General features: G+C 42.2%; 1 protein-coding gene across 2 annotated transcripts in view; it reads left to right on the top strand.

Moving 5' to 3' along the window:
* WWC1 (WW and C2 domain containing 1) overlaps positions 1–26,435 on the top strand; it is a 133,215-nt gene extending 106,780 nt beyond the window's left edge. For both annotated transcript variants that reach the window (XM_075009711.1, XM_075009712.1), the window contains 12 exons: positions 3,272–3,380; positions 5,562–5,642; positions 7,277–7,363; positions 8,685–8,877; positions 10,075–10,227; positions 10,844–10,944; positions 12,642–12,783; positions 15,099–15,263; positions 19,048–19,140; positions 20,150–20,380; positions 22,535–22,656; positions 23,603–26,435. In XM_075009711.1, the coding sequence (XP_074865812.1) occupies positions 3,272–3,380; positions 5,562–5,642; positions 7,277–7,363; positions 8,685–8,877; positions 10,075–10,227; positions 10,844–10,944; positions 12,642–12,783; positions 15,099–15,263; positions 19,048–19,140; positions 20,150–20,380; positions 22,535–22,656; positions 23,603–23,669 (1,544 nt within the window). In that variant the 3' untranslated portion in view covers positions 23,670–26,435. The remainder of the gene's footprint in view (positions 1–3,271; positions 3,381–5,561; positions 5,643–7,276; positions 7,364–8,684; positions 8,878–10,074; positions 10,228–10,843; positions 10,945–12,641; positions 12,784–15,098; positions 15,264–19,047; positions 19,141–20,149; positions 20,381–22,534; positions 22,657–23,602) is intronic.
* Positions 26,436–26,876: the final 441 nt, after the last annotated feature.

The following is a 26,876-nucleotide window of genomic DNA, read 5'->3' as shown; positions in this document are numbered from 1 at the left end:
CTGTGTCTACACGTGCCCCGAACTTCGAAATGGCCACGCAAATGGCCATTTCGAAGTTTACTGATGAAGCGCTGAAATGCATATTCAGCGCTTCATTAGCATGCGGGCGGCAGCGGCGCTTCGAAATTGACACGGCTTGCCGCCGCGGGTCTCGTTCAGACGGGGCTCCTTTTCGAAAGGACCCCGTCTACTTCGAAGTCCTCTTATTCCCATGAGCTGATGGGAATAAGGGGACTTCGAAGTAGGCGGGGTCCTTTCGAAAAGGAGCCCCGTCTGGATGAGATGCGCGGGGGCAAGCCGCGTCAATTTCGAAGCGCCGCTGCCGCCCGCATGCTAATGAAGCGCTGAATATGCATTTCAGCGCTTCATCAGTAAACTTCGAAATGGCCATTTGCGTGGCCATTTCGAAGTTTGGGGCACGTGTAGATGTAGCCAATGTGAGCAGCAGTCAGAAAAGTGAACAGAATGTTGGGAATCATTAAAGGAAGTGATAAAAGGACAGAAAATACCATAATGCCTTTTTAAAAGTTCATGGTACACCCACTATTTGAATACTGTGTGCAGATGTGGTTGCCTTACCTAAAAAAATATATATATGTATTGAACCTGGAAAAGGTTCAGAAGAGGGCAGCAAAAGTGATTGGAGGTATGGAGTAGCTTCCTTATGAGAAGAGATTAGTAAAACCGGGACTTTTCAGCTTGAAATGAGAGAACTAAGTAGGGTTATGGTTGAGGTCCATAAAATCAGGACTGGTGCAGAGAAAGTAGGTAAGCAAGTGCTGTTTAGTCCATCTCATCACTCAAGAACAGACAGGAGGTTTAAAACAAACGTAAGTAATTCTTCACACAACACACAGTAAACCTATGGAACTCCTTGACAGAGAGAGTTTTTGGAGGCCAGGACTATGATATGGTTAATAAAGCCTCCAGTACTCCAGATAAATTCACAGAGGATAGATCCACCATTGGCTGATAGCCATGATAGGCAGGGATGGTTACCCTACCCTCTGTTTGACGGAAGCTAGGAACAAGCAACAAGAGATGGATCACTTGATGATTACCTGTTCTGTTCTTTCTGACACTGGCCGGTATCTGAAGACCGGATACTGGGCTCCTCTGACCCAGTATGACTGTTCTTATATTCTTGCCTTGAAGAACATGAGGGATTTCACTATAGGCACCAGGAGCTAGTATGGTGCTCTTGTAATAATGGCTGACTGGGATGTATTGCCATTCAGGGAAATTTGCATTGGGTGCACGGGGTGTAATGCTGCCACCTGAATGAACTTGGCATGCTGAATATTTAAGTAGGGGAAAGCAAAAACAGACACAAGGTATAATTTTATACACTTAAGCATCTCCCTTAATTTCAGAGGCAGGTAGGTGTGAGAGTTGGTAGGATGAGGAGACAAAAAGAAGGCTGGAGAGGCATAGGAATTGATCTAGTTAAGGAAAGGATGCTCTCTGGCCATTATGGCAATATGCTGAATCGGAGAACTTTGTTCTTTTGGGCCACAAATGACGCAGCTGAAGTGATTAGCAGCTTTGTGGCTAAAGAATACATACTTTTGCGGGGTGAGGGGGCAACACATATGTCTAAGCTGACTGGTGATCAGGGAAGATTACTATTCATAGTAAAGGCTGGGAAGTAAAGGCTATGCCACAGTAATTAGGAAAGCAACAGAGGTTAATCAGCCTTTATTTTTGAGCAGTGCCTATGGGGCATGCTTCCCTATTTAAAGTAGTCCCATGAATTTTAATGGGAATGCAACGGGAATAAGTTTGCTAAGAGAGGACAAGAAAAAATAACTTGGTTTGTGAATGTTGTTATAGCACTGCCATCATCTGCCTTATTTAAGGACTGATAAACATCTCTTGAATTCTTGCTAACCTGTTTTTACATTCCAAAGGGGACAGAGTGGATTACCTTTCTCACTGGCAGTACAGCACAGGGATAATAGTCCCCACCAACATTTTATAAAAGCAATATTGGAACTAGTATATGTTGTCACCTCAGAGCTGAATCATTGCAAAATTCATCAGTAATTATAGGAGTTGCCTGTAGTGCCAGCTGCAGTGAACTGTGAAGTAGTTTCTTTTAGCTATATTATTCACTTTCAGGATTGACATTTTCAAGCTTGGTCCCTGTTTGAAAGTGAATTTTTGTGAGTCTGCAGAAGTTTGAACAAAACCCTTTCAACTGTATGAGAGTTGTAGTTAAAGCAGTGTGAAAAACTAGATTTGTTTTAGGAGTGATTTTTCAGTAGGGAAAAGTAGAACTACACTCTTTAAACAGGCACATCTGAAATGATTAGGGCCAACATGACGTGTGGCCTGGATGCTGTTTTCAATAAAGTACGAACTTTGCTAGGTTTGAAGATGGGGGATGGGAGGAGGGCTGTTAAAAGTTAAGTCTGACTTTTTCCATGGTGGTCCTGGAATGCTCAGTGTGACATCACAGCACATCCTCCCTGCCAAGGTTGCTTCTCTGAAGGTAACCCTGGTACATTACAGATGCAGAACATTTTCACTTAAACCTATGCAGCAAAACCTTACCATCCCGTCCATAAAATAGCCTTGAGTACAGTTTAGATAACTATAGTTGAGAGCGCAATCTAAATCCAGTGTGCAGCTACGGCAGATAACATTCATGCCCTACCCCATACCTCTGCTGTCCTTTCTGGATTCTATGGTAGGTCTAGACTACCTGGAAGATCGACCTGCTCATGGTTCAATTTTGCCTGCTGGAGACATGCGAAATTGAGCCGTCTGGGGTTGGAAGCTCCTGTTGACCTACCTCTGTGTGGGCGGCCAGATAAGTTGATTGCAGCTAAGTCAGTTCTAGCTATGCAATTGCCATAGTTAGAATTGCATATCTGCAGTCAACTTACCTGCCTAGTATAGACCAAGCCTTAATGCTTCTCCATAGGTTCTTGTGGCTCAAGTTGAGGGACCCCTCGGTCTATGCAAAGAGGCTTGTCCTTCTGCTGTCTCTGCAGTGTCAGCTGTGAGTGCCTACACCCATGCATAGAAATAAAACTACTGCTCTTCCTTGTGCTCTTCTAGGTTAGAGAAGCTTTTCTGGTACCAAGGCTGCCAGTCCTTGTCCACCGGCACTAATTTAACACCTGATAAAGAGTAGTCCATTCAGAGTCCAAAGTCTATTATCACTTGACATGAGTACAAGAAAGACACTTGCCTTGAAAAGCTACAGTTACTGATGCATCCAGCTCTTTTTCATTAACGCCTTTCTTTCTTCACTTCATCGCAGGTGTCAATACAGCTGGAGGGGCTGCACTGAAGGTGGCATGTGTGTCAGCAGCAGTATCTGATGAATCTGTTGCTGGAGACAGCGGGGTGTATGAGGCAGCTGTACAAAGGTATACCTCAGGTTTGCTCAGCCAGAAGCTCATCATTCAGAGATAAAGCTGACATTACCAGACATCACTGTAATCCTTTTTTGCAATATAAGATACAGACTCCGGGATTTTACCAAATTTCTGTAGAAATGACAGGTAGAGCAGGCAGCTCGGCCTGTTAAGATGGCCTTATATAAATGATTGAAAACAAGGTCATCAATTTGCTGGACATAACTGTTTCGTGCCAGGCTGAAGTTATCTGGAAAACTTCAGCCAAAAAGTTTCAGCCATTTCTGAGAGAGAGGCCGGGGAAAAGTATTTTCTGTTTATATTTAACAACAAGACGGGCCTCCATGTGTTAGAGCTGGGGTGGGGAACCTTTTTTTGGGTTTGGGAATTCTAACCCACAGAAAAAAAAACCTTCACTGATCTGGCCCCGATTGAGACACCTCAATTCCCTCAAGCTCCAGCACCATGGGCAGGGAGTAGAAAAGGGTGTTCTGAGGTTCAGCGCTTCCCCTTGGCCAGATTAACTCTTCTTGGGGCCTGGAGTGGGACCAAAAATCAGGGGACTCAGGATTCAGTGTGCAAGAGGGGGCTGCAAGGACCGGGTGTGGGTGGGAGGGAGGGTGTAGAAGCAGGTTGGAGTTGGGGAATCTGGGTGGGAGGTAAGGTGCATAAGTGGGCTGGGGGCAGCCACGAGAGGTCAGGAGCAGGCTGGAGGTGAGGATCTGGTGCGAGGGACAGAGCAGGAACAGGCTGAGGACAGGAGTCTGGGTGGGAGGGAAGTAGCAGGAACAGGCTGAGGACAGGAGTTTGGGCAGGGAGGGCAGGAGCAGGCTGGGGGAGTGTGGGCGATGGGGAGGGGCATTTACCTCCATGTTTCATGGTTGTGGCCACCTCCCCCAGCTGGGGGAATGGCAGCATGCAGAAACCTTCTCTAGAGAGGCTTTTTTCCCTGCCTCTCCCAGGCACCGCCCTCCTGTTGCTCCGATTGGCCAGAATTCCAGGGAGGCAGTGCTTGGGAGAGGTGGGGAGAAACGCTGTGAGCGGCTGGTCCCACAGCGGAGGGAGGGGAAGGAGGTGTGGCAATGGCACACGTGGCGGCAGTGGCACCATTGCTTCCTGCCTTGGCTTGCCTGATCCAGACCGCCCCCTCCCCCAGCAGGCTGAATGCTGGGGCGGGTGGGGAGGAATCTCAAGGGGCTGGATCCAGACAAGCAGCAGTCCAGAACCGGACCAAGGTCCAGGGATTCCGTGCCCTTGCTTTAGAGTAGTTTGATGGCTTTTGTGTGGGGAGGGACAGCAGTGAGCGTGTATGTAATCGAGACAGAGGGCAATGCATCTTGGCCATTATATCGAAAGCTGCGGAAACTTACAGGATAGTGCCAAGAAGCTGGTGCCTTTTAAAAAAAGACACGAGTTGCTGATCTCAACACAGAATTCATTAACATGCATCACGCTTGGTGCTGGATTTCTTAGAAAATGCTCACATCTATTCTGTCTTGGGTGTGTTCCACCATCAGAAATATAATCCTGGTGACTTTAATGTGTCAGTGCTGGCAGTGCATTACACCTTCTATAGCGTAGTTGGTGGCACTTTAGTTCTAAGTTAGTTTTGCGCGTGCTATTTGCAAATATAATAGTTGAAAGAAAAGGCATGTTTAGCTGTTTTATACAGCAACAGTAAAACACCGCTTTTGACATGCCTGGGACCTTGTAGTTGGCTGCACTGAAAAACTGGATTTATTATAAGGCAGCAATGGTGACACCACCTACTGGTATCAGGAAATCAGGAAGTTAGGCATTTGAACACTGCATTTGCAGCCTATTCAAGACCCTTGAAAAAATGTAATTCTCCTTTTAGGACGCCATATCTAAACCTCCAGTAGCCTCTCCTCCATGCATTGTTCAGAGGTGCCTTTACTGGTGGCATTTCCAATGTAGCTTTCACTTCTTGTGTGTATTTTCTCTTATCTCACACTTTTGCTGGCAGCAGAGGGAGGGAGGTAATTCACTGTTAATGTATATTTCTCATATGCATTCTTAAAGAAATCCTAAGAGAAAGCAGAACCCCTTAACAGACCTCTATGCACAATTCCCCTGCAAATCTGTGTGCAGAGGACAAAAGGCTCTGCTCCTTACAATAACCATATCTTATTGAAGTTCCGCAGGCCCTTAATTGTCCTTGATTTCTTTCAGACTCTGTGTGTCAGAAATGATTATGTTTGACAGCGATGATACAGAAGCAGCTGGGACTGCCAAAGTGCAAATCACAATGAAGTAAGCTGGGTGCTCTGATCTTAATAGTTATTGATGTATCCTGTTCTCATAAAACTTGCATGTGCTCTAATTCACTCTTTTTCCCATATCTTTTTTGTTTCTGTCTTACTGGATTAATTTCGCTTAAAGCGTGCTATAAAGTGTGATGATCACCTTGGTCTCTGGATACTTTGGGCCAGGTTTTGCTCTCACTCACACCAATGGAAATCTATTGGCGTTACATTCCCAGGGTAAATGAGAAAATGGAGACCTTTTGTTCCTGGCATCACTAGACTAGATGCATCATGGAAAAAGCAGAATTTGGTCTCTGGAAATCCCTTTGCTGGGTGTCTCCATCCCCTACTGACCAGTGAGGATACCGGGCTGGGCCCTCATTTAGGGTGATGGACAATAACAAGAGGAAGGGAGTAGGAGCCATCAATGCCACTTCTTCCCCCCAGTCCTCTAGGGGGTGACAGACACTGTGGCCAAGGGCTCTGAAGAAGAGGGAGAGGTGGAGCTGAAAACCAGCCTCCCACCTGCAGTGTCACAGGGGAGTGGGGTAGGAAGCTTGCCCCACTCTCAGCCCAGCAGTCTTGATGAGGAGTGGGGTCGGTGCACAGGGACTTGCTCCGTTCTACTTGCTGGCACCCCTGCTAGAGAACAGGGACAAGGCACAGGGGCTTGCCCCATGCTAGCGCTCCAACTGGGGAGTGGGAGTCAGGCGCTTGAAGCCTCGTATCCCAATCCTGGTCTCCAGCAAGAGTGCCGGGTGGGCAAATCAGGGCAAGGCCCCAGCCCGGCTCTGCCACTGGAGTGCTAGGCAGGCAGAGCAGAGCACCCCGTGCCTCGACCCCATTCCCCAACAGGCATGCTGGGTGGGCAGAGTGGGGCAAGCGTTAGGGTAGCAGCAGGATTAGAACTGGGAGGGGTGGGGGCCTGTCCACTCAGGCCCATCCATGGTTCTGCCCCTTATAACTTTTAGAAACCCTAATAGTAATTGGCAGGCTAACTTGGTATGCCAGCTGTGTGATAAGAGCAGAAATGGGAGCTGGCAACAGGACGGGCATAAGGAAGTAGACAAATAGGGCCTTACTCTAATGACTGGGGGGACGACACCAGAAGCAGCTCTGAAAAAATACGTAACAATAGACCATTGGATTTTGTTTTGTTACCGGTGTTATGGGTTGCTTACTCCTAACTTCTTCAGCATTAAAATGCCTGACTCACTTGGCCTCCTTAACTATAATTGGCTTTCTTTTACAATGATATTTGTTTCCTAAATATGATTCTATATATTAAAATATTATTTGGAATTTGACAACTTACTGGAATAACATATGCTGATGCCTCGATTCAACTTTATAGTACATCTTATCTGAATGCCTTCAACTTTTATATATCCGCTGGTGGTTATACAAAAATGTTACACACAACTAGAATGTGATTGATTCATTTATGTGTAACAAGCTCCTAGAAAACAATTTATAGACTTCAGTGGTGTAGTTATGTTGTTAGATTTTAAATATCGTAGTGTAGCAAACGCTAAACCAGCAACTCTGAAGGTGTCTTGAAAACAGAACAGTCTTTCATTGTGTGTAAGGTGATTTTGATATTGCTAAAGTGTCTTCTCACATTTTTTCAAATTAATTCAGGTATGATGACAAAAATAAACAATTTGCAATATTAGTCATGCAGCTGAATAACGTTCCTGCTCTAATGTTACATCAAGATCAAAAAGTGTAAGTAGATAATGTAAACATACTAGAAATGGTGGCAATATACTGCATCTGGAATCTCACAAACCTTATCTTATTTTTCTAGTTTATATAATGCACTTAGCCCTCTAAGCATGCTCCCAATTTTTAATCTCACATTTATCAGTTGTGAGCTCATACGTCCACGTATGGAAATGGAAATGAACCTCTCCCTGTGATAGTCATTTTTTTCTTTTGTCAGGAGGAAAACTTTTATATGTTTAACAGGCAAGATTCTCAGCTATGGCTGATTGCTCAGTGCAGCTAAGCAGAGGGTGTGCAGAGTCTAGATGCTTGGACTTGAATGGTTTGCCAGTCCCAATCAAATGAAAAATTAAGCACTAGATCACATTCACTGCTGCCAATAAAATAAATGGAAGACATTGCCTTCGCATCAAAATGCCTTGGATGTTTAGCCAGCAGCTATTTGGCAGTATTTCCAAACCTTGCAGTTCCCACATATTTGTTACAATTTTTCCTGTTTAGAACTCATTTTTTAAACATCGTAAGTACAGCAGTACAAAACTCAAACACTTCAGAAGTTCTCACAAGGTATTTAAGGTTCCTAGTTTTATCCCTTTTAATTCCTGTCGTAGGCTACATCTACGCTAGAAGCATCTGTCGACAGAAGTTACTGTCAGAAGATGCCTCCCAACAAAACGATCTGTTGACAGATCACGTCCACACACACAAGTGGATGACCGTCGATCCACTCTCTCAACAGAAAGTGGCCAGACTGCCTGGCTGCTCTCTTGACAGAAAGGCCAACCAGAAGCACAGCAGACAGGGCTGCCCCATGACCTGGATGCCCTGTCTGTCGACAGAGGGCCCCCCAGAGCGTCTACACAGCTTTTTTGACAACGGCATTTGTCCTCATAGCGGACAGGCAGAATGCTGTTGGTGGAAGTGCTGAGTTTTGTTGACAGATTGTCAACAAAACACATTTTGTGTGTAGACAAAAACTCTAATGTAGACGTAGCCTTTATGTTTTTTCCACAGCTGAATATCTATGACTAGTTAGTGATTTTTAGAAGGCTCTAGCTTTTGTTTTTAGGTACACAAGTAATGTAATTTTGTTCCTCATGTATCCTAAAATTGTAGTACATTGCATGTTTGTTTTTACAACTTATGTGCCCAAAAAAATCCTCATAATAGTTGAGGTTAGTATGCCAAAAAGGAAAGTCTGACTGTGATTGATGCTCTCAAGATGGATTGGGTAAATAATAGTGTTTTGTTATTTATGGTAATCTCATAACGGAAGCTTACAGCAAGTTAATTCAGCACTAATTAAAATATTTTTCAATAGGAACATTCGTGTGGCTGTTCTTCCTTGTTCTGAAAGCACAAGCTGTTTGTTCCGCACAAGACCCATGGAAGCTTCAGACAGTCTTGTATACAATGAAATATTTTGGGTTTCAATCTCATACCCTGCTTTACGCCAGAAGACTTTAAGAGTTGATGTTTGCACTGTGGATAAGTCTCATCTCGAGGAATGCCTGGTTAGCATTCATTCCTATTTGAATGTTTTTTTTATTCCTGTCTGATCTGTTAATTTGACAAATGCCTAGTGCTCACAAAACTTAGATTTGGCCAGTTACACAAGCTCCCTTAACCTCCTTAGTGTAGGACCCCGTAAAGATGGACTTTCACTATTTTGGAAAATCCCAGTTATGCCAGTGTGTACAGTACATTACAAACTTGCTTCCTCAAACCACTAGACTTTTCTTCCCTTTTGACTTAAAAGGGCATAAACCAGGATTTGCACCCATCCCTTAGGGAAATAGTCTGTAGAATATAATAGGGAATGATCTCCTTTGTAGAGGATTTAAAAAAAAATCTATAGTATTCTATAACAAAGATGATTTTATTGAATTCTGTAGTATTTTTACAAAATCCTATTTGAAATGCAATCATTCTCTCCTATTTGGTAGAAGAGTATAATGTGTAAAGAACCCAAAAGTTCTATAGAATTCTGTTGGTATCAATTCAGCTATCTTTTTTAATGCCAGTGTTCCCTTAGCGAGAGATTTGATTCCCTGAGTAAATTACTTAATATGAGCAAGACTTGTAGAGCTGGGGCCAAAGAAATTCCAAAGCAACAGAATGTTAATTCTGGCTATACTTTCCTGGAGTTTTTCACATCTCCTGGAGTATATGCTATTGTTCATATGAACTTGGTTGAGAATCCCAGCACAATTTTTTGGGGTTTCTGCTTTGGCACCTTCACCTGCAGACCCCATTTGGACTTAAACTGCAGTTGTATTCCAGACTGCTTTCCCATGTGGTTACCCATATGCTTTTTCATGGCTTGTATGCCTGGGTAAACTCTAGATTGAACTGAATTTAATTGTAGGAAATCTGTGCAATAAAATATAAACTGTACTAACCCAATGAAAGGAATAGTGTCCGCTGAAGCACAGACCATACAAATTATAACAATTGAAATATATCATGCACATGCCATGATGTAGTAAAATAAGACAAAATGAGGGTTCACATTAGATCTAGTCTAAGGGGATACAAAAACAAGTGGAACCTTTTAAAATGAGCAAGCACCTGGATCCAAAAGAACAATTGGATGAGCCCTTGAAATTTCCCTGCAACAACTAAAGAGCCTTGGTTTTTGCTGTTACATATTTCTGCATTCACTTCATTCTGGTATTGCATGCACAATGTTTTTTTCTTGGTTCCATCAGGGTGGAGCACAAATTAGCCTCGCTGACATATGTAGATCTGGAGAGAAATCAACACGCTGGTACAACCTTCTCAGTTATAAATATCTTCAGAAGCAAGGCAGAAAACAGAAACAAGGGAACATTTGTTCTGCGGTTTCCTGCACTGAAAAAACAGTAAGGACAGATGCTACAAGGAAGCGTGAATAAATCTCCTCTGTTAACATTAAATTGCTGAGAAGAAATCAAGAGTCCTCTGTTTGCAAGATACTCTTATGTGAAAAATGTTAAGATACCAAAAGAGTCAATAAAACTAAAGGTTTAATTCAGGATACGGGTTGAACATCCCTTGTCTGGCACCCTTGGGATCTGACTGGTGCTGGATGAGATAATTTGCCGGACAATGGGAGGTCAATATTGTCCAGCACATTACCAAGACTTCCACTGCTTACTGGGCTCTCAGAAGACATTCATGGGGTAAATTACAGCTAAATAACAGCACAGAACACTGAGAGTTAGGACTGGTGGCTGGAAACCAACTTCAGGGGACCACAGGAAACTTGGCCACACATAAGTGGTTGTCAGGCTAATTAAAATCATGCCGGATTTTAGAGTTTGCCAGATGAGAGAGTTCCAGATTAGAGAGGTTCAACCTGTATAACCTTTACCTGACTACTGGATATTTTCCTATTTTTCTCAGGTTGATAGTGAGTAATATGAATCACTCACTCGGACAGTGGATGGGGTTTAGGAATATATGTGGTTTTTAAATAAAGTCCTTTTGCCTGTACAGGACTCTGTATCCGCACTGCTGGAACAGACTGCTGTTGAACTGGAAGCGGTAGAGAAGAAGCTGGAAGAAACCAGAAGCACTTTAACCAGTGGAGAGAATTGGTAGGTAGCATCCAACTCCCTTATTCTAGTGTAAGAATCTGTGGATTTTATGGTATTTTACACACATGCTTCGTCTACCCTACCTTCCTCCCTTGAGAGAGAAATGCCAATGAAAGAGCTCAGAAATGCAATTGAAGCACTGATTTACAACTCTTGTGCTTCATTTGCATAATCTTGTGCAATCACATTTCTGGAACTTTTCTGAAAACAAAAACAGCAGTGTTGATGGGGTTCCTTCTGGAAAAAACCCTTTTGAAAAGAACCCTTCTTCCTTATTTTTTTCAGGAAGAAGGAATCTTTTGAAAATAGGTTTTTTTCCTAAAAACCCTGTCTACACTTTTTTATTTTTTGAAAAAAAATCTCATATGCAAATGAAGCATGAGATTTGTAAATCAGCACTTCATTTGTATTTTTGATTTCCCTCATTGGCATTCCTCTTTTGAGGGAGGAATGTAGTGTAAACGTAGCCATAGTGTTTCAGATGATGATGCCAATGAGTCAAAGTTTAATGTGGAGACAGACTTGCAATCCTGTAATATTGTGGTATGTCTAGTAGCTGCTGAAAGATCTTAATCTTTGACGAAGATCTCTTCTGGCATCAATAGAAACATCCTGGAATCACTGAAACTGGAAAGCATATGCCTGAGAAGTCAGCCTTGCAGTAGTAAAAGTTAAATTGGAAGAGATTAAAAAATATTACTCTGTGGCACATTACGCTTGATGGACCTGTGAAATACCATACCTTCAGTTCACAGGGATTTGCATGAGCTTTTTAATTGGTTGTGGAGTATTGAGTTCAAACCAATCGCAAAATTCAAAGCAAAACTTAGAACAAACCATGGTGGGGAACTACCAAAGTGCATAATAGAGCTCAGGTTTACTAAAAGATTTCCAAGAACATGTTGTATAACAGAGTTCTGGCTTTCAAATGGAGAGTACCCGAGTTTTGGGGAATCTCTGAATCAGCCTCCTAAACCCACCATAAACTTAGACCAGCAGCACTAAGTCAAACCCAAAAGCGCCAGACCCTGTATAGAGTTTGTGACAGAAACTGATCCAAATGTATTGAACCATAAAACAAAAAAGCAGTCATGTGGCACTTTAAAGACTAACAAAATAAGAAGAACATAAGAACAGCCATACTGGGTCAGACCAAAGGTCCATCCAGCCCAGTATCCTGTCTGCCGATAGTGGCCAATACCAAGTACCCTAGCGAGAGTGGACCGAACAGATATCGATCCAGCAGTCTCTCTCCTGCCATCCATCTACAACTTCTGACAAAGGCTAGGGAAACCATTCCTTACACATCCTATTTTTGTGGAACATAACCACTCCTTCACAGCTGATAGACAGATTTTCAGATAGATCTGAAGAAGTGGGTCTGTCCCACGAAAGCTAAGAAATTATTTTGTTAGTCTTTAAAGTGCTACAGGTCTGCTTTTTTGTTTTGTGAAGATACAGAGTAACACGGCTACCACTCTGAATATTCAACCATAGTTATCACCTTACCATAGAATGAAAGATTGAGAAACTTCCCTTTAACTGTTTCACTACTGGTTCATCCACTCCATCTGGTGTGTTTTTGTTCATGGGGCATCATTACATGTATTACAACTGGCAGAACACCAGTTAAGATCATACTGGAGGTATTGTTCCAAGTGAGTTCAGCCCAGTAACAGAAGTGGTTTATATGACAGGCAAGATGAGGAGAGTGCTGAGCAGGATGGGAACAGTGACAATGAAGCGGAAGAGGAGGAAGAATTCTATGATGGGAAAACACTCTGGGAGGTGGAAGAGAATCCAGAATCCCAAGTACATGCTGAGCTGGCAGCAGTAAAGGTAAATATTGTCATTTCCAAAAGGTTGATATTTAGTAAACAGAGTAAAGCACCACTGTTTGTTGTTCACTGTTATCTCCCTAATTGCTGGACTTGATGCTGTTCAATGTCTCTTCTGCTTTCTTGGAAAATTACATGGAGTGTTTTTCTGTTTCTTATAGCAACACAGCAAGCAGCATTTCAGGGGAAATAGGAGGCTTGTGGAGTAATGAATATTGTGTGGGGAAAGTGTTCCACTTCAGTTTGGAAATGTTTCCTTGTATTTGATGTTTTTTGCACTAATCACTAAGCCCTAAACATTTATCACAGACCTATCCAATGAAAAGCAGATTTACCAACACTCATGTTAACCTGTTCACCTGCAAAAGTGCATGCACACATGTATTTTGGGCCACTTAGCCCCGCCTTTGCCAAAAACCGCCTGCATGTGCATAAGCAAATTCGGTCATTCAGATGCTTCCATGTTCAGTTAACTGATTTCCCCATGCAAATATAGGAGGTTTTTATGGCCACAGGGTTGTACATTTGCATCAAATTCATTTTGAAGGGATGATAAATTTGCATTTTTGGGGGAGAACTTGCTGCCACCACTCCCAATATATATCCTTCTCAGGTCTTGTTTTGGACTACATACTTGTCGCAGTCTGAATTGTTTCTACATTTCTACTGCTGCTTTGAAATTTTAGGATTTTTAAAAAAGCTAAAAAAAAATAATCTGGGTGGAACATGTTCATATTTCTTGATCTTATTCTTCCCCCTCATTTTTATCACTCATGATAAGGTTTTTTGTGGTTCCTGTGTTAACCATAGAATTGTAGGGCTGTAAGGGACCTAAAGGGGACATCTAGTGCAGTCCCCTGCTTTCATGTCAGGACCAGGTATTATCTGCTGCAAAGCTGACCAGACCAATGTAACATTAAGCAGAGCAATAGCATTAGCATGAAGTTTAAGATAAGTATCTATCTTTCACGTTAGGATAAAAACCTCAATTTTAAATAATGCTATATTTATGAAATACTATTTAATCCAAAAGGTCTTGGAAACATTTGTCACCTCGCACTGTCAGAAAAGGCAGTCCAGTAGCACTGTAAAGACTAACAAAATAATTTATTAGGTGGGTGATTGACAAATGGGATCTCCTAATGTAATCCTGAGTGATACCGTTATCTAATTATCACCTATTTACCTAACCGAGGACTTGTTTTAATGCTCAGATTGTCTTGTTTCTGACAGTTGTGTGTGTGCAGTACAAAACAGTGGTCTTTAATGGATAATCTACATTTAAAAACTTGACTTTTAACCTGCTATGTTGGGGTAAATCTGAAAACTCACTGGAGTCAATCAGTATTTTCACAGGTGACTTGCAGCTTAGTCAGTAGAAAATGATATAGTTGTAAAAATTGCTCACAAGTTTGGTGAGAGCAGTACTATACTGTATTGTATGAGGAGAGCCAAGAAAGAGATGCAGTTTTGCTCTAGCTTATAGTTTAATTCATGGAAATCTGCACTTCTGAGTGTGAAATTGTAAGTGTGATTGCAGGCTGAACACAAAAGCAGTTGTCACTGATGGTATGTTGTTGGGGGTGGGGACAGCTACAGGGATATAAAAGAACACAGTAAATATCATAATGCCATTGTATGAATCTATGATACATCTACATTTTGAATACTGTGTTCAGTTCTGGTCATCCCATATCAAAAAGGTATTATAGTACAGAGGAAAGGGTAGAAAGAATGTAACAGTGATTAAGGATGAGGAATAGTTTTCTTATGATGAGGAATCACAGACTGCGACTATTCTGCTTGGAAAAGATGATTAAGGGGAGCCTGGGGTAGGGGGTGTATAAAATCAAGAACATTGTGGAGAAGGTGAATAAGGAAATGTTATTTTCCCCTTCACATAACATAAGAACCAGTGGTGACCCAACAAAATTAACAGAAGGCAGATTTACAACAAACAAAAGGACGTATTTCCTCACACAACATACAGTTTACCTGTGGAACTCATTTCCAGGGGATGCTGTGAAGGCCACAACTGGGTTCCAAAAAATTTAGGTAACTTCAAAGAGGATAAATTTTTCAGTGGATGTTAAGTGAGGGATGCAACCTCATGTTCTGTGTCCCCCAAAGCCTCTGATTGCCAGATGCTGGGACTGAATGACAAGGAATGGCTCATTTGATCATTGCCCTGTTCTCTCCATTCTCCTTGAAGCATCTGGCATGGTCATTGCCAGTAAAGAAGATACTGGGTTAATTGGATTATTGGACTGACCCAGTATAGCCATTCTTATGTTCACTAAAGTATGTTTCTTTCAGGTGGATAAAGAGACAAACACAGAGAGCTTTGCCCAATCTTCTACTGTAGTTCGTCCAAAAGAGAAGAAAGCAGCTAATCCGCCGCAAATTCAGTTTGTCAGAGGTAACACCATAATCCGGTCGAAAACGTTTTCACCGGGACCACAGAGTGAATACATATGCCGGGTAAGAAAACCACAGCCACAGACTGCATTGTAAATGTTTTTCCTTAGTAACTGTGCAGTATATTTAATTCATCTGATAACGCCATGCTGTATATGTTTGAGCTGAGAGAATATACATGTCCTCAGTGACCATGGACTTCAGCAGTTGAGGGAGTGGCACCTGTTCTTCACATTGTACCTCAGAGGACTGCGGGGCATTTCACGCCTCCTGAAGTTAACCTCACAGAGAGAAGTCCTAATGGAATCACTATGTACTCCTGAAACGCAGCTATTTCAGCAGTTTTACACAGAATAGTGGTTTAGGGCAGGCACTGTAGAGAGAATGAATATAACTAAAATGCTAGCATGAATATAAATTGGAACTTGGCCCTAACAGTGGTATTAGCACCTGCAAAGGCTTTTTAATAAGCCAAGTGGTCAGAACCTGTCTGAGATGTCATTTCAGTAGCACAATATCCCATACACCACACAGGAATGCTAGTGACTGACATTACAGAAAGCAAAGTTGTCCTGTCTACACCAAGTTGATTAGCCACTAATCCTTAACCGTCTGGGGTAGACGGCTCCCAGAAGGCAAGAGCAGCACAGCTCTGGACTGGTATGGCCTCATATCATGGCTGTGAAGAGACAGAATGCAGGTTCAGAAACGTGGGATTCCTCATACCAAAGTTCTAGAGCCACTGCTCATCATCCCATTTCTATAGTCAAGGTTGCTGTTCTTATAGAGCTGTTATTCAGTACAGGGAGAGCCCTCTACCATTTGAAACTGGATCAGCTATCTTCTGTCCTCCAACTTTGCAGACCGCTTGCACTTCTTGCTTAACACACTGCTGCATTTTGTGGCACCCAGACCCTGCCAACCTGCTTGCCACCACATCCTGTGGCTGGCTTTTCCTCCTCTTCCGAAATGAAATGCATGTGACAACATTTGGTAGAGTCATTGTTCTGACATAGACCCTGATGTGCCACTGTGGAATGAAGGCTCCAGACAGGAATCTGAGACATGCTAATCTAGAACTTGGTCAGCTTGGGGTCAGTTCAGATAAATGACACTCACTAATTAAAAGGTAGCGCATATGTCAGCCAACAATCTGAGTGCCTTACCAAGGTAGGCAGTTAATTTACATGTGATGGATATGAGGCATAGACAAGTAACTTGCTTGAGATCAGAGTGAAGAGTGACAGTTCAGAATAGATCCTTATTTGCTCTGCAGGCCCCTTTTCTAACCAGAGGCAGCCTTGCCGCACTTAACTCCAGTCTCTGCCATTAAACAGCATTATCATCAGAGAGAGATGCTGTAAGTGTCTGACTAGTGTTTCTCCTCTAAAATCAAAGGTCATGATGAAAATCAGAAAGCAGAGAACGACTTACTTCAATTAGCAGCACTGAGGGAGGATGAAAGACTCCACTGTGCTGTGCATCACACTAATTGAATGATCTGTGTACTGAGTGAGAATGTCAGTGCCACCTCTCTGATTAAATGTTTATTCATAATTAATTAGTTCCAGGATTGAGGATCAGGATAGACTATAAATAACTCCTGTAGCTTCAGCTGGTGCAGAACACAAGCAACCACTGCCAGGAAACTGCTTTTGTGAAGTACGTGCTGGGCCAAGGGGGGACTTTAGGTGTTCTTGGAGAACATCAAGGGCTGCCTACCACTGAATGCAGCAAAATAGGACTTGGAAAAACCTGTGTATCCAGTTCAGATACAATCAGGCTCACAGAATGAACTGTTTTGCCTTTACATTAGCTCAGAGGTTACTTGTCTTCATGACAATAGACCTTTAAATTGTATCTTCTGTTTGGCCTGGGAGCACTGAACCATATAATAATTAATACTGAACAGGGCATTCAGGCATAGCCAGGAATATCCATGTCTCAGGGTGCTGGAAGGTGCCTGGTCTGGGGCTCATTGGTTTGTGCCTCCAAGGAGCACGTAGACCTTACACTAGATGCACATCCTGGAGTACAGTGAAATTAGTGGTCATAGACATTTAACATCACCATTGTGCATAAGCCACACCAAGGGTCAGTAACCTTTCTGAGGCCAAGTGCTGAAATTTTATCTTTTGACCACTATGTAGGGTCCAAGTGCCTTTCAAAGTCACTAACAGTTCTACTTACAACAGCTCCATTAATAAACTAAGATGCAGAGCTTTACCATTTGGGTGGTGGTTGGTAGCATTAGCTGTCTTTTTGTTAATCCATAGGTGGCATGGCTTTGAGCGAACTCCTGGCTGCACAGGAGAGGGAGGGTGGGGCTGAGCTCCCGCCTTGCATGCTGATGAATATCAGTTCATGTGCCACTTTTGGCACCCATGCCAGGGGTTGCTGACCTGAGCTACACCTTCCCATTATGGCAAGTAGTGGGAGAGACCCAAGTGGGGGGACACTAGTTTGGGGATGGAAGTGGGGAGGGGTGGGAACTGGCACTCACCTACCCATGTGACTCCTCTGGATCCTGTGCTCTTCTCATACTATCCCTTCCTCATCCCACATCACCTGGCCAAGGCAGGGAGGGAGAATGAAGGGGATGCACCAGGCTGCCATCTGTCCTGGGCAGCATGGCTGGAGCCTGCCTAGGAGAATGCAGCTGCAGCCTCTTGTACCCTCCGCATCCCACATTACCTGGGGGAGCGGAGGCTGCGTCCCACTGCACTGCATTGCACAGCATCCCCTTCTAGGCAGTATGGCTGGTGGCTGCGCTGGGCAATATGGCTGGAAGAGAAGTTGTGGCCCACCGTGTCCTCTGGCAGAGTGCACATACCCCAGGAAATTCAGCTGTGTGGAGGGGCTGCAGCTGCAGTAGAGGAACTGCCGTGTTCCATGTGCCGCATTCAGGCATCTGATGAGGGGCATTTGATCCTGTCTGTGCTCTCAATCTCTCTCCTGCCCCCCAGCCTGTCATTGTCCTCTCCCATCATATTCTGGAGCTCCCTAGCATGCAGGAGCCAGATGGCTGCACGTGCTCTCCTGGGTGCTTAACCCAGAAGTATGCAAGGAGAGACTTGTCCCTGTTCTATGGAAGTGGCATAAAAGAGAGGAGTTTCTTGCTCCACATTATCAGGAACTATCTGACCCCAAATACTTAAAATGCTGGCGGTTGTGGGGGTGGGGGAGAAAAACTGAAGAAAATCACAGTAACTTTATGTGGCATGTGGTTATCTTTGTATATAAAAATAGTTTGCAAAGGAAAACAAATACTTAATCCTTCTTCAGTTCTGGTCATCCCATATAAAAAAAGGTATATTGCACACGAAAAGGTAGAAAAAGGTGATTAAGGATGAGGAATAGCTTTCTTATGGGACAGATTAGAGAGACTGGGACTATTCTGCTTGGAAAAGAGACAATTAAGAGGGATGGGGGGTGTTAATGAGTTGCTTGGTCATAGGTGTTACAGGTGGAAATGAGTTAATTCCCAGCCAATGCAAGACCATTCATTACTACTTATTTTTGTAGTCTCTTGTCTGACCTCACTAGTGCTGTTAAGTGTGGTAAGGTGACTGGGTTGTAACCTGTGAAGTGTTCTAACCAAAAGCGATGGTATCGTCCAACCTTTTCTCAACCAACACCACTGAAAATCAAAGAAGATAAGGGCAAGAAAGGACAGTGGACCAGGCAAAACAGCCAGATTTGGGCATGGGTTGGGTTTCATTGTGCTGTTATGTGTGACTTTCTCACTCCATGGTTTTCTGTAAATCTCAGCAACTCCATGGGCTCATTTGTAATAGTCTGGCGCTGCACGCCTGTTTCACAACAATTACTTTTGTCTCTTTTTCAGCTAAATCGCAGTGACAGTGACAGCTCAACACTGTCCAAGAAACCACCCTTCATTCGGAATGCTGTGGAGAGGCGAAGTGTCAGAATGAAGCGGGTAAAATTTCACCTACTTGTTTTTCCCGTAGCTGGCAGTCAAGAAAACAAGCACATTCTTAAAGCACTGATTTGTTTGCTACCAATAAATAATTCTATTAAAAGCAGGGTTAGCAAAGAGAGTTCAGGTTAACATCAGCAATAAACCACCCATCTTCATGTGTTCACAGCTTTAAAGAGAGAGAATTCTCCATTTGGGCTGAAAAGTTCCTAGTGGTCTGTCAGAAGGTAACAAATGTCTGTTTCCCCAAGTTACTAGAACTCCCACTTGGAAGAATTATTTCTCACAATTTTCCTTCCAAATGGAACTCAAAAAAGGCAAATTTTGTGTGTGTCATGCAAATTTTGCTCCAGTTGGCTCATGTCTGTACCAAAGGAATTGGTGGGATAACTAATTTCTTAGCAATTAAAAAATCGCTTTTTAGTGCTTAATGATGCCACACCTCTATTAGTGACATAATCGTGCATGTGCTGCTAGGATGTGAACGGGGTAGAACTGGGCTGCTGTCCTTAGGAGGTCACTGAAATATTTTGTATGAGTCGGATTGTAAGTGCCTGACTGAAATACTTACCTCGTGCTCTTCTTGACACTAATATTCCTGATATTGTGGGCAAGAGAAAACCCAGTCTTGTAAAATCAATGCTGATATATTGTCTTGCAGCTTTCTGCAATATTCTGATAATTGAGGTGTATGTATTAAAGTAAAATTATATTCTAAGTAATGCCATAAGGAAGACGCCTCATTTCAGCCCATTGTCAGCTAAGTACAGAAGCCCTTTGCTTACATCAGGTATCACTAAGGTTTATTGAAGTTGCAGAGTGGGCAAGTCTACATGTAAGACTTGCTAGATTGTGAAACTGCAAAATTGGGTGAGCAACCAGTTGGAAAAAGGAGTGTTGAAAAGCCAGAGATGCTGCCCGAATATTGTGCGTTTTAGAGAGAAGTGGTTGTGCCAGACAGGAACAGTTTGACACTTTTTATTCCAATTCTAAATCCCTTCTGTTCCAGCCTTCGGTTAAGTCCTTTGGCACAGAGCGTCTAATCCGGACTTCACTAGACCTGGAGTTAGACCTGCAGGCATCAAGGACGTGGCACAGTCAGTTGGTGCAAGAGATCTCTGTACTGAAAGAACTGAAAGAACGGTTAGAACAAGCTCAAGGTCAAGGTGAAAAAGAGTTGCCACAATGGGTGAAGGATGATGAGAGATTCCGGCTTTGGCTGCGACTGGTGGAAAAACGGGTAGGTGATTCTGACTGGCCTTTTGCTAACGTGCTTAGTCAAACACATTTTTGCAAATCCGCTACCTTGCTTTTCCTCCCCTTTATAAATAAGCCTATTCGACGGGGCTTTGTGTTGACACATCAGTTTTAAAAACATTATACACCCACAAATAATTAGAACTGTAGCCCTGGCAAATGCAAAAGTCCTTTCTTACCTCCAAAAGGACTTGCATAACTATGGAGAGCCAGATAGTGGAATTCAAATTGTGCTGTCACTTTTTATTGGATACTAGGGCCAGCACAGGAGGAGTCTGTGATGGGTTGCCTCTGGGTTACCACAAGGAACTGGGGTGCCACTGAGCCCTCTGACTCACCAGCCTAGGCTCCCTTTCTCACTTGTGTTGCTGCAGATCTACTCCTGGTTCTTCACTTCCACCAGTATTCACACAGGTGGGGCCATGCCCAACTGCAATTACATGCAGGCTATCCAGCCACCGTCTGATTGTGGGAAAACAACAAGGAGGATGATAAAAGAAGGCAGACAATTTGACTGCAATTTACGTACTTTAGCAGTTGTGCTTTCAGAAAACATTGGGTATAACAGAAACATAAGGCACCAAGTAAAACTTTTCAACAAAATTTCATTTCAGGTTTAGCTCACTGCAGTAGAAATGCTGTATGTCTGTCCTTATGTCAAAAAGAAATTATTTGAGCATATTAATCATGCAGGATGCACAGTTGGCCAGAACAGGAAATGTCTTTTTCTAGATTATTAAAACCCCTATTTATTTGAGATTTCTAAAAGCATCTACAATCAAAGAGCAGGTTAAATGGTAATAATGAAAGGGATGTTGAAGAAAACTGGAAATACTAAAGACTATTGCACAAAACAATATTTTATCTTCCTGCACGTTTGTTTTCTGTTAAAAATGCATTCCCTTTCTCTGTAAAGAGTCTAAAACTGGAACTCTGTGGTTCAAAAAGAAAAGGGTTTATGGATAAGTTGGGGGAAGCTTCAGAAATAACTAAACAGCCCTGAGTGGAGGCAATACAAGTTGAACATCTCTAATCCAGAACACTTGTCTGGCAACATCTGTAATCCATCATGATTTTAGTAAGCTGGACCATAAATTATCATGGGGTGGCCAAGTTTCCTGTGCTTCCATTGTTTGTTTACAGCCACCAGTCCCAGCTCTCAAGTGTTCTGAGCTGTTATTTAGCTGTAATTAACCCCCACATGTCTTCTAAGAGCCCAGTAAGCAGTGAAAGTGTTGGTAATATTGCTAGACAATATTGACCTCCTGTGGTTCAGCAAATTCTCTGGTTCGGCACCAGTTAGGTCCTGAGGGTGCTGGACTAGAAAGGTTCAACCTGTAGTAAAACGGGACGCTTTTTGGCACATTTCATAAAAAAGAGTGTGTTTTTTATTTCATTATGATAATCCCTTTGATGCTAGACATCTAATTGTTAGATAAACTTTCAACTTTTTTTCATTAGCTTAAATAGTTGCGCAACTTAGTTGCAAGAGAGCCTGCCTGGAGGCACAACGCTTTCATCCTCTTTCATATGACAGGGGCACACATCTTCCTGCTTACAGTTCAGTTTCATTGCAATATGCACGCATGCACACTCTCTCCCTGTGCTGCAACACATTTCACCCAGGGCCCCCTTCATGCCACTCAGACTTTGCAAGGGCCCCTGTGCTGGAACTGACAGGCAGACAGGATCGATGTGCATGGGAGCTTTTGCATCTGCAGTGCGAGGGGTTCATTTTGGCTCTGAATGTTCTGGTGTGCAGGGGACTGTTGTGGTTGAGCTGCTGTGGGTACTGCTTGGATGCTCATTGAAGCTGATCTATCGGCCTCAAATCCCAGACAGGGGTTGCCGAGAGGTCAGCAGCCACTATTCCAACCAACAGGCTGGAATAGACATTGTAGGGCTGCATTGTACTTAAAATGAATGGCTGTATTAAAGGTGGAAAACTCCTATTAAATCTTACTCCGGCTCCTATGGCCCCACATAGCTGATGGCAACAGAATGCCTTTATTTCTCTCCTTCAACATACAAATGAAATAACCCTTTTAACATGACATGAGCTTATTGGTATAGAGAAGAAGCAACTGGTATTTTCTATATTGTATGGAAGGTTTCACTCTCTTCATCACCCAATTAGGCAGAAAAAACAGAACATAAGTGCGAGCTGAAAGCAGATAAAATGATGAGAGCAGCTGCCAAGGATGTACATAGGCTACGAGGACAGAGTCGTAAGGAGCCCCTGGAGGTACAGTCGTTCAGGTAAGAATTTCTCTAAATAGGAGAAAATTATTGCTGAAAAAAGCAACCTTTTTTCTTCACTTCAACCTAGATTTGAGTGTCTATTATAAAAGACAATTAGGCTACGTCTACATGGACAGCCTCTGTCGACAAAACTCGCTGAGCGTCTACAGGGTTAGAGCGCTCTATCGAGAGTTGGTTGACAAACTCAGCTGTTCAGCCAGCAGCGTTATACCTCTCCCCAATTAGGCACAACACCTCTGTCGACAATGTTTTATTGACAGAGTAGTCATGTAGACATTTCTGTTGACAGAGGGCTTTTTAGTTCCCCAGGCAGCCCTGTTTGCAGAGCTTCCAATAAACTGGTCCGTGGAGAGAGGGCAAAGCAGTCCAGCTGCTCTTTGTTAACAGAGCACCTTGCTCTTTTGAGCCGCTTTTATGTGCAGACATGATCTGCCGACAGTGACCTCTGTTAACAGAGTCTACCTGTGTAGACATAGCCAAATTGTGCTGCTTGAGTCAGAGGAGTTTGCATTTTCTTATTCCAGAGTAAAATCCTGCACACATTTAAATCGACAGAATTCAATTGGTTTCAGTGAAAACAGTATTGGTGCCCAATATTTGCCTTATCAGGGAGTGGCACAGCACTGCCAAATTGGTCTGTTCCTTTGTTTAATAAACAAGTCCCCTACTGCTCTTATTGTAACATACTTTTACCAAACCTAAAATGGTGCAGGAGTTGCAAACTGATTTTTTTTAAACAAGTAGAGTTTTGAGAGTTTTACTGTAACCACTTACAATGCCTGTCTCTGAAATGTAAATAAGGAGAGTGTTCTGTGTGTGGTGAAGCATAGGGCTTTTATTTTTGTATATTAGTTTCCTGGGAAGTCTTTTTCTTCTTTGAGACTATCCAAATCTCTGGTGGATTCTTCATTGTATTTACAACTGATGGTGGTCTTCTTTTCAGAGAGAAGATGGCATTTTTCACACGACCAAGGATAAACATTCCAACTCTCTCAGCAGATGATGTTTAATCACCATAAAGTATTTGTTTCCTGGCCATTCCATAAATATAGTTTGGTTCTGCTGAAGTTATTTATGTGGTATTATGAAGGTACCAAGTCATTTGTACATTAGAGCTTTTGTCGGTTTTTTAATATCTAAAGACTTTTTTAGTTTTGTTCTATCATTAGAAGAACCAGCATTAATGTGACAAGACTGTATAGTTTGTATATTTAGGAATGTATTTTTGGGAAAATTTTAAATAAGAACAAATGCAGCCTGATGTGCTGTTCTTAAATAATGCTCTGTTTAGACTTATTTTGTACAGCTCTACCTTTTAGAGATTTTACTGCAATAAAATAAATCTGAAGGAACCTCACTGCTATGTTCTATGGCTATAACACATCAAACTCTTCCTAGTAAATATTTTGTAAAAATACAGAGAATGCAGAGAACGATTTTTTGATTCTACAGTGCTGTGAACGAATACTCTGAGCTGTGAAGTGTTTGAATTTCCCAATAGGTCATAAAAGTGGGTGTGGAGTTGAAATACTTGCACTTTTTTGAGATTTGTACTTTCAGCTCGCATTTATAATACATTTGTTTAAGTACCAAAAGCTCTTTGAAACCCCTGTTGGGGGAGGAGGGCTGCAGGAAACATAAGTCAATTTAAGGGTGTGTTTTGGGGGGGGGGGTTAATTTAAATAGTGAGATTTCTCGATGAACTTATCTTTTCTCCCTCTTTTTTTTTAAAAAATACAAATGTTCTCATCAAATGGGGAACAGTTAACTCATTCCTTTTCTAATCCACTAATCTGGGAGAGCTCTTCTTCCGCTTTAAAACTCTATTTTCAGAGTATTTTTTTCATAAGTGATTCAGTGGGACTTAGGCTCCAAAGTCATTCAGGTGCTTTTAAAGATTTTTGTCCTTACATATAAAGAAGAGTTGCTTAAGGAATATTTTATTACTTATTTTTCTACAGTTTAAAATAATAATACAGAAAAAGCAACTAATATATGTATAGAAATATAGTAAACAAATGTGTGAAAGCACCAGGTTTCCCTAACTGATTTACATTATATACTTGGCAGCTTCTGTCACTAATTCATTTCTGCAGACAATTTACTCTTTATTTTACACGTGAGTGTGAGATCAGCTTTCAGGAGTGGATGTTCGATCCACATAGGGAAGGATGTTTAGTAAGAGCTGAACTGCTCAGTCTATTGTATGCCCAAATGCCAGTTGGAATATCCAGGGGGCAAGCTTGGATCTAGTGGATCAAAAGTGACTGTGCTTTTAGAAATGCTATTTATTTTCTTGCACTCCCCTGGACTGAACTCCTTCTCACAGTGTTTGAATGTATAAATTCCTTTTGACTATTAATTCATGTAGGGCTTTTGGTGGCTGAACATATGCCTCAGAGAATAGAGCCCTGGTAATTTTTTATAGCCTGTCTGGGGTGGGCAATAAAAAAGCTGCAGCCTGCCAGACTGCACCGCTGTATTTACCTGCTCCTCCACCAGGATTGGGCAATCGCAGCTCTTGTTGGCCACTGATCAACATTCATGGCCAATGGAAACCACAGGATGGAGTGAAGACTGGGACATCACTTACCGCTGCTCCCATTGGTCACGAACAGTGATCTGCAGCGATGTAGATCTGTGACTGCCCAATATCTGTAGAGGTGCAGGTTAATATAGAGGGGTTGCGGGGACTGCCAAGGACTAATCCTGGCTGATTGGATCCAGCTCACGAGCCAGTATTGGCCCGCCCCGGCCTATCAGATGAGACCAAAAAAAAAAGACTTAAGTGAGTAAACTTACATATTCTGCACTACAAAAAAAAGTAAGTAAAATGCTCAAAATAAGATGCTATGCAGACTGAGAGCACAACATATCCATGTAGATGAATGGCCACAGTTAGCCTCATATGAGAAGGCTAAGGTTAGAGAGCTGCATCCTGATGCTATATTTGATACAGTGTTGTACTACCAAGAATCTAATTCAAATTTTTAGCCATACACATTGCACTGTTTTATAGGTGTGGGGAAAACTCCCCCTCCCCCAATCATTTTAGGGCCTGATCTAACTCCCATTCTATTCATTGTCTTTCCACTGATTTTTAGGTGGAGTTAGGCCCTCAGCCAGGTCGATACAATGCATTTCACTTCTCAGACTTGCTATTGGCTGTTTGTAAATGATTATTTTATGTCAAATAATGGCTTTCAACTCAGTAAAAATAAACTATGAAACTTGGTGTCTTGCTGCTAAAATCAAAATGTTCTTAAAAATCTTAAAATTTTGTAGTACATTAACTAGTATTGAGTACTTGAATTCTGCTGTTTTAAAAATATTTACAACCTTGCTGTATTCTACAAAATTTATGAAAGATGTGACTATTTTGTCCAGAATTACTGTAACTGATAGCTAAGTTTTATCAAGCTACTATCTGCTTTGTAATATAGTATCTGGGTAATTTAACTTGAAAATGTTGATTTGAATGGGTTTTATTGTGCTATTTTTTTATTTTCTGAAATACTTCTAACCTTTGCAAACCACCTTTATAGTAAGGACTCTACTTTGGTGCAGTGGAAGTGAGGAGAGAATGCTATTAAGTCCAGAATAAAGACTAAATTACATTAGTCTCTGTCCATTAAAACTGACAAAAAATGCAGGTGTCTTGATGTATATACTATTTTTCTAAGTATGAAACACTTTAATAGCAACAACTATACATTTTCATCCTATGTATACTGTAATGGTTTTGTCAGAATTACTGGTAATTAAAAACCCTACAAAATTCCACGGTTGGTCTGAACACTTGCATGTTTTGGGTGGGAATAGATGATGTTTCAGAACTCACTTCAAGTAGTCATGAACCTAAACTAAGTCTTTAAAAAAACAGGTGACTCCTAAGAAATTGTGCTTAGCTGTAACATGTAGTAGGAGACAGACCTTCATGTAGACACTTAGCATATAAATCTCATGTCAGAGGACACAACAACAGAGGTGTTAGATGTCTGGGCATAGTTGCCCAAAGACTCCTGGACACAGGGTTTAGTACTTTCTATGCCAAACTCTCAGTGGAATCTACACGTCCCATTACCATGGGATGCAAATGTGAGGAACCTTTTGAAATAAAATGACAAGTGGACCTGCTCAGTGGATACTGAACTTGGACAACAGCTTGCTCACGAGGATATAGATACCTGATAATCAGCGGGGATGACAGCCAGCAT

Source organism: Carettochelys insculpta, chromosome 15 (assembly GCF_033958435.1).
Source record: "Carettochelys insculpta isolate YL-2023 chromosome 15, ASM3395843v1, whole genome shotgun sequence".
NCBI classification, from domain to species: domain Eukaryota; kingdom Metazoa; phylum Chordata; order Testudines; family Carettochelyidae; genus Carettochelys; species Carettochelys insculpta.
The sequence above is the reverse complement of the archived record's forward strand: the minus strand, read 5'-3'. Positions and strand labels throughout refer to the sequence as shown.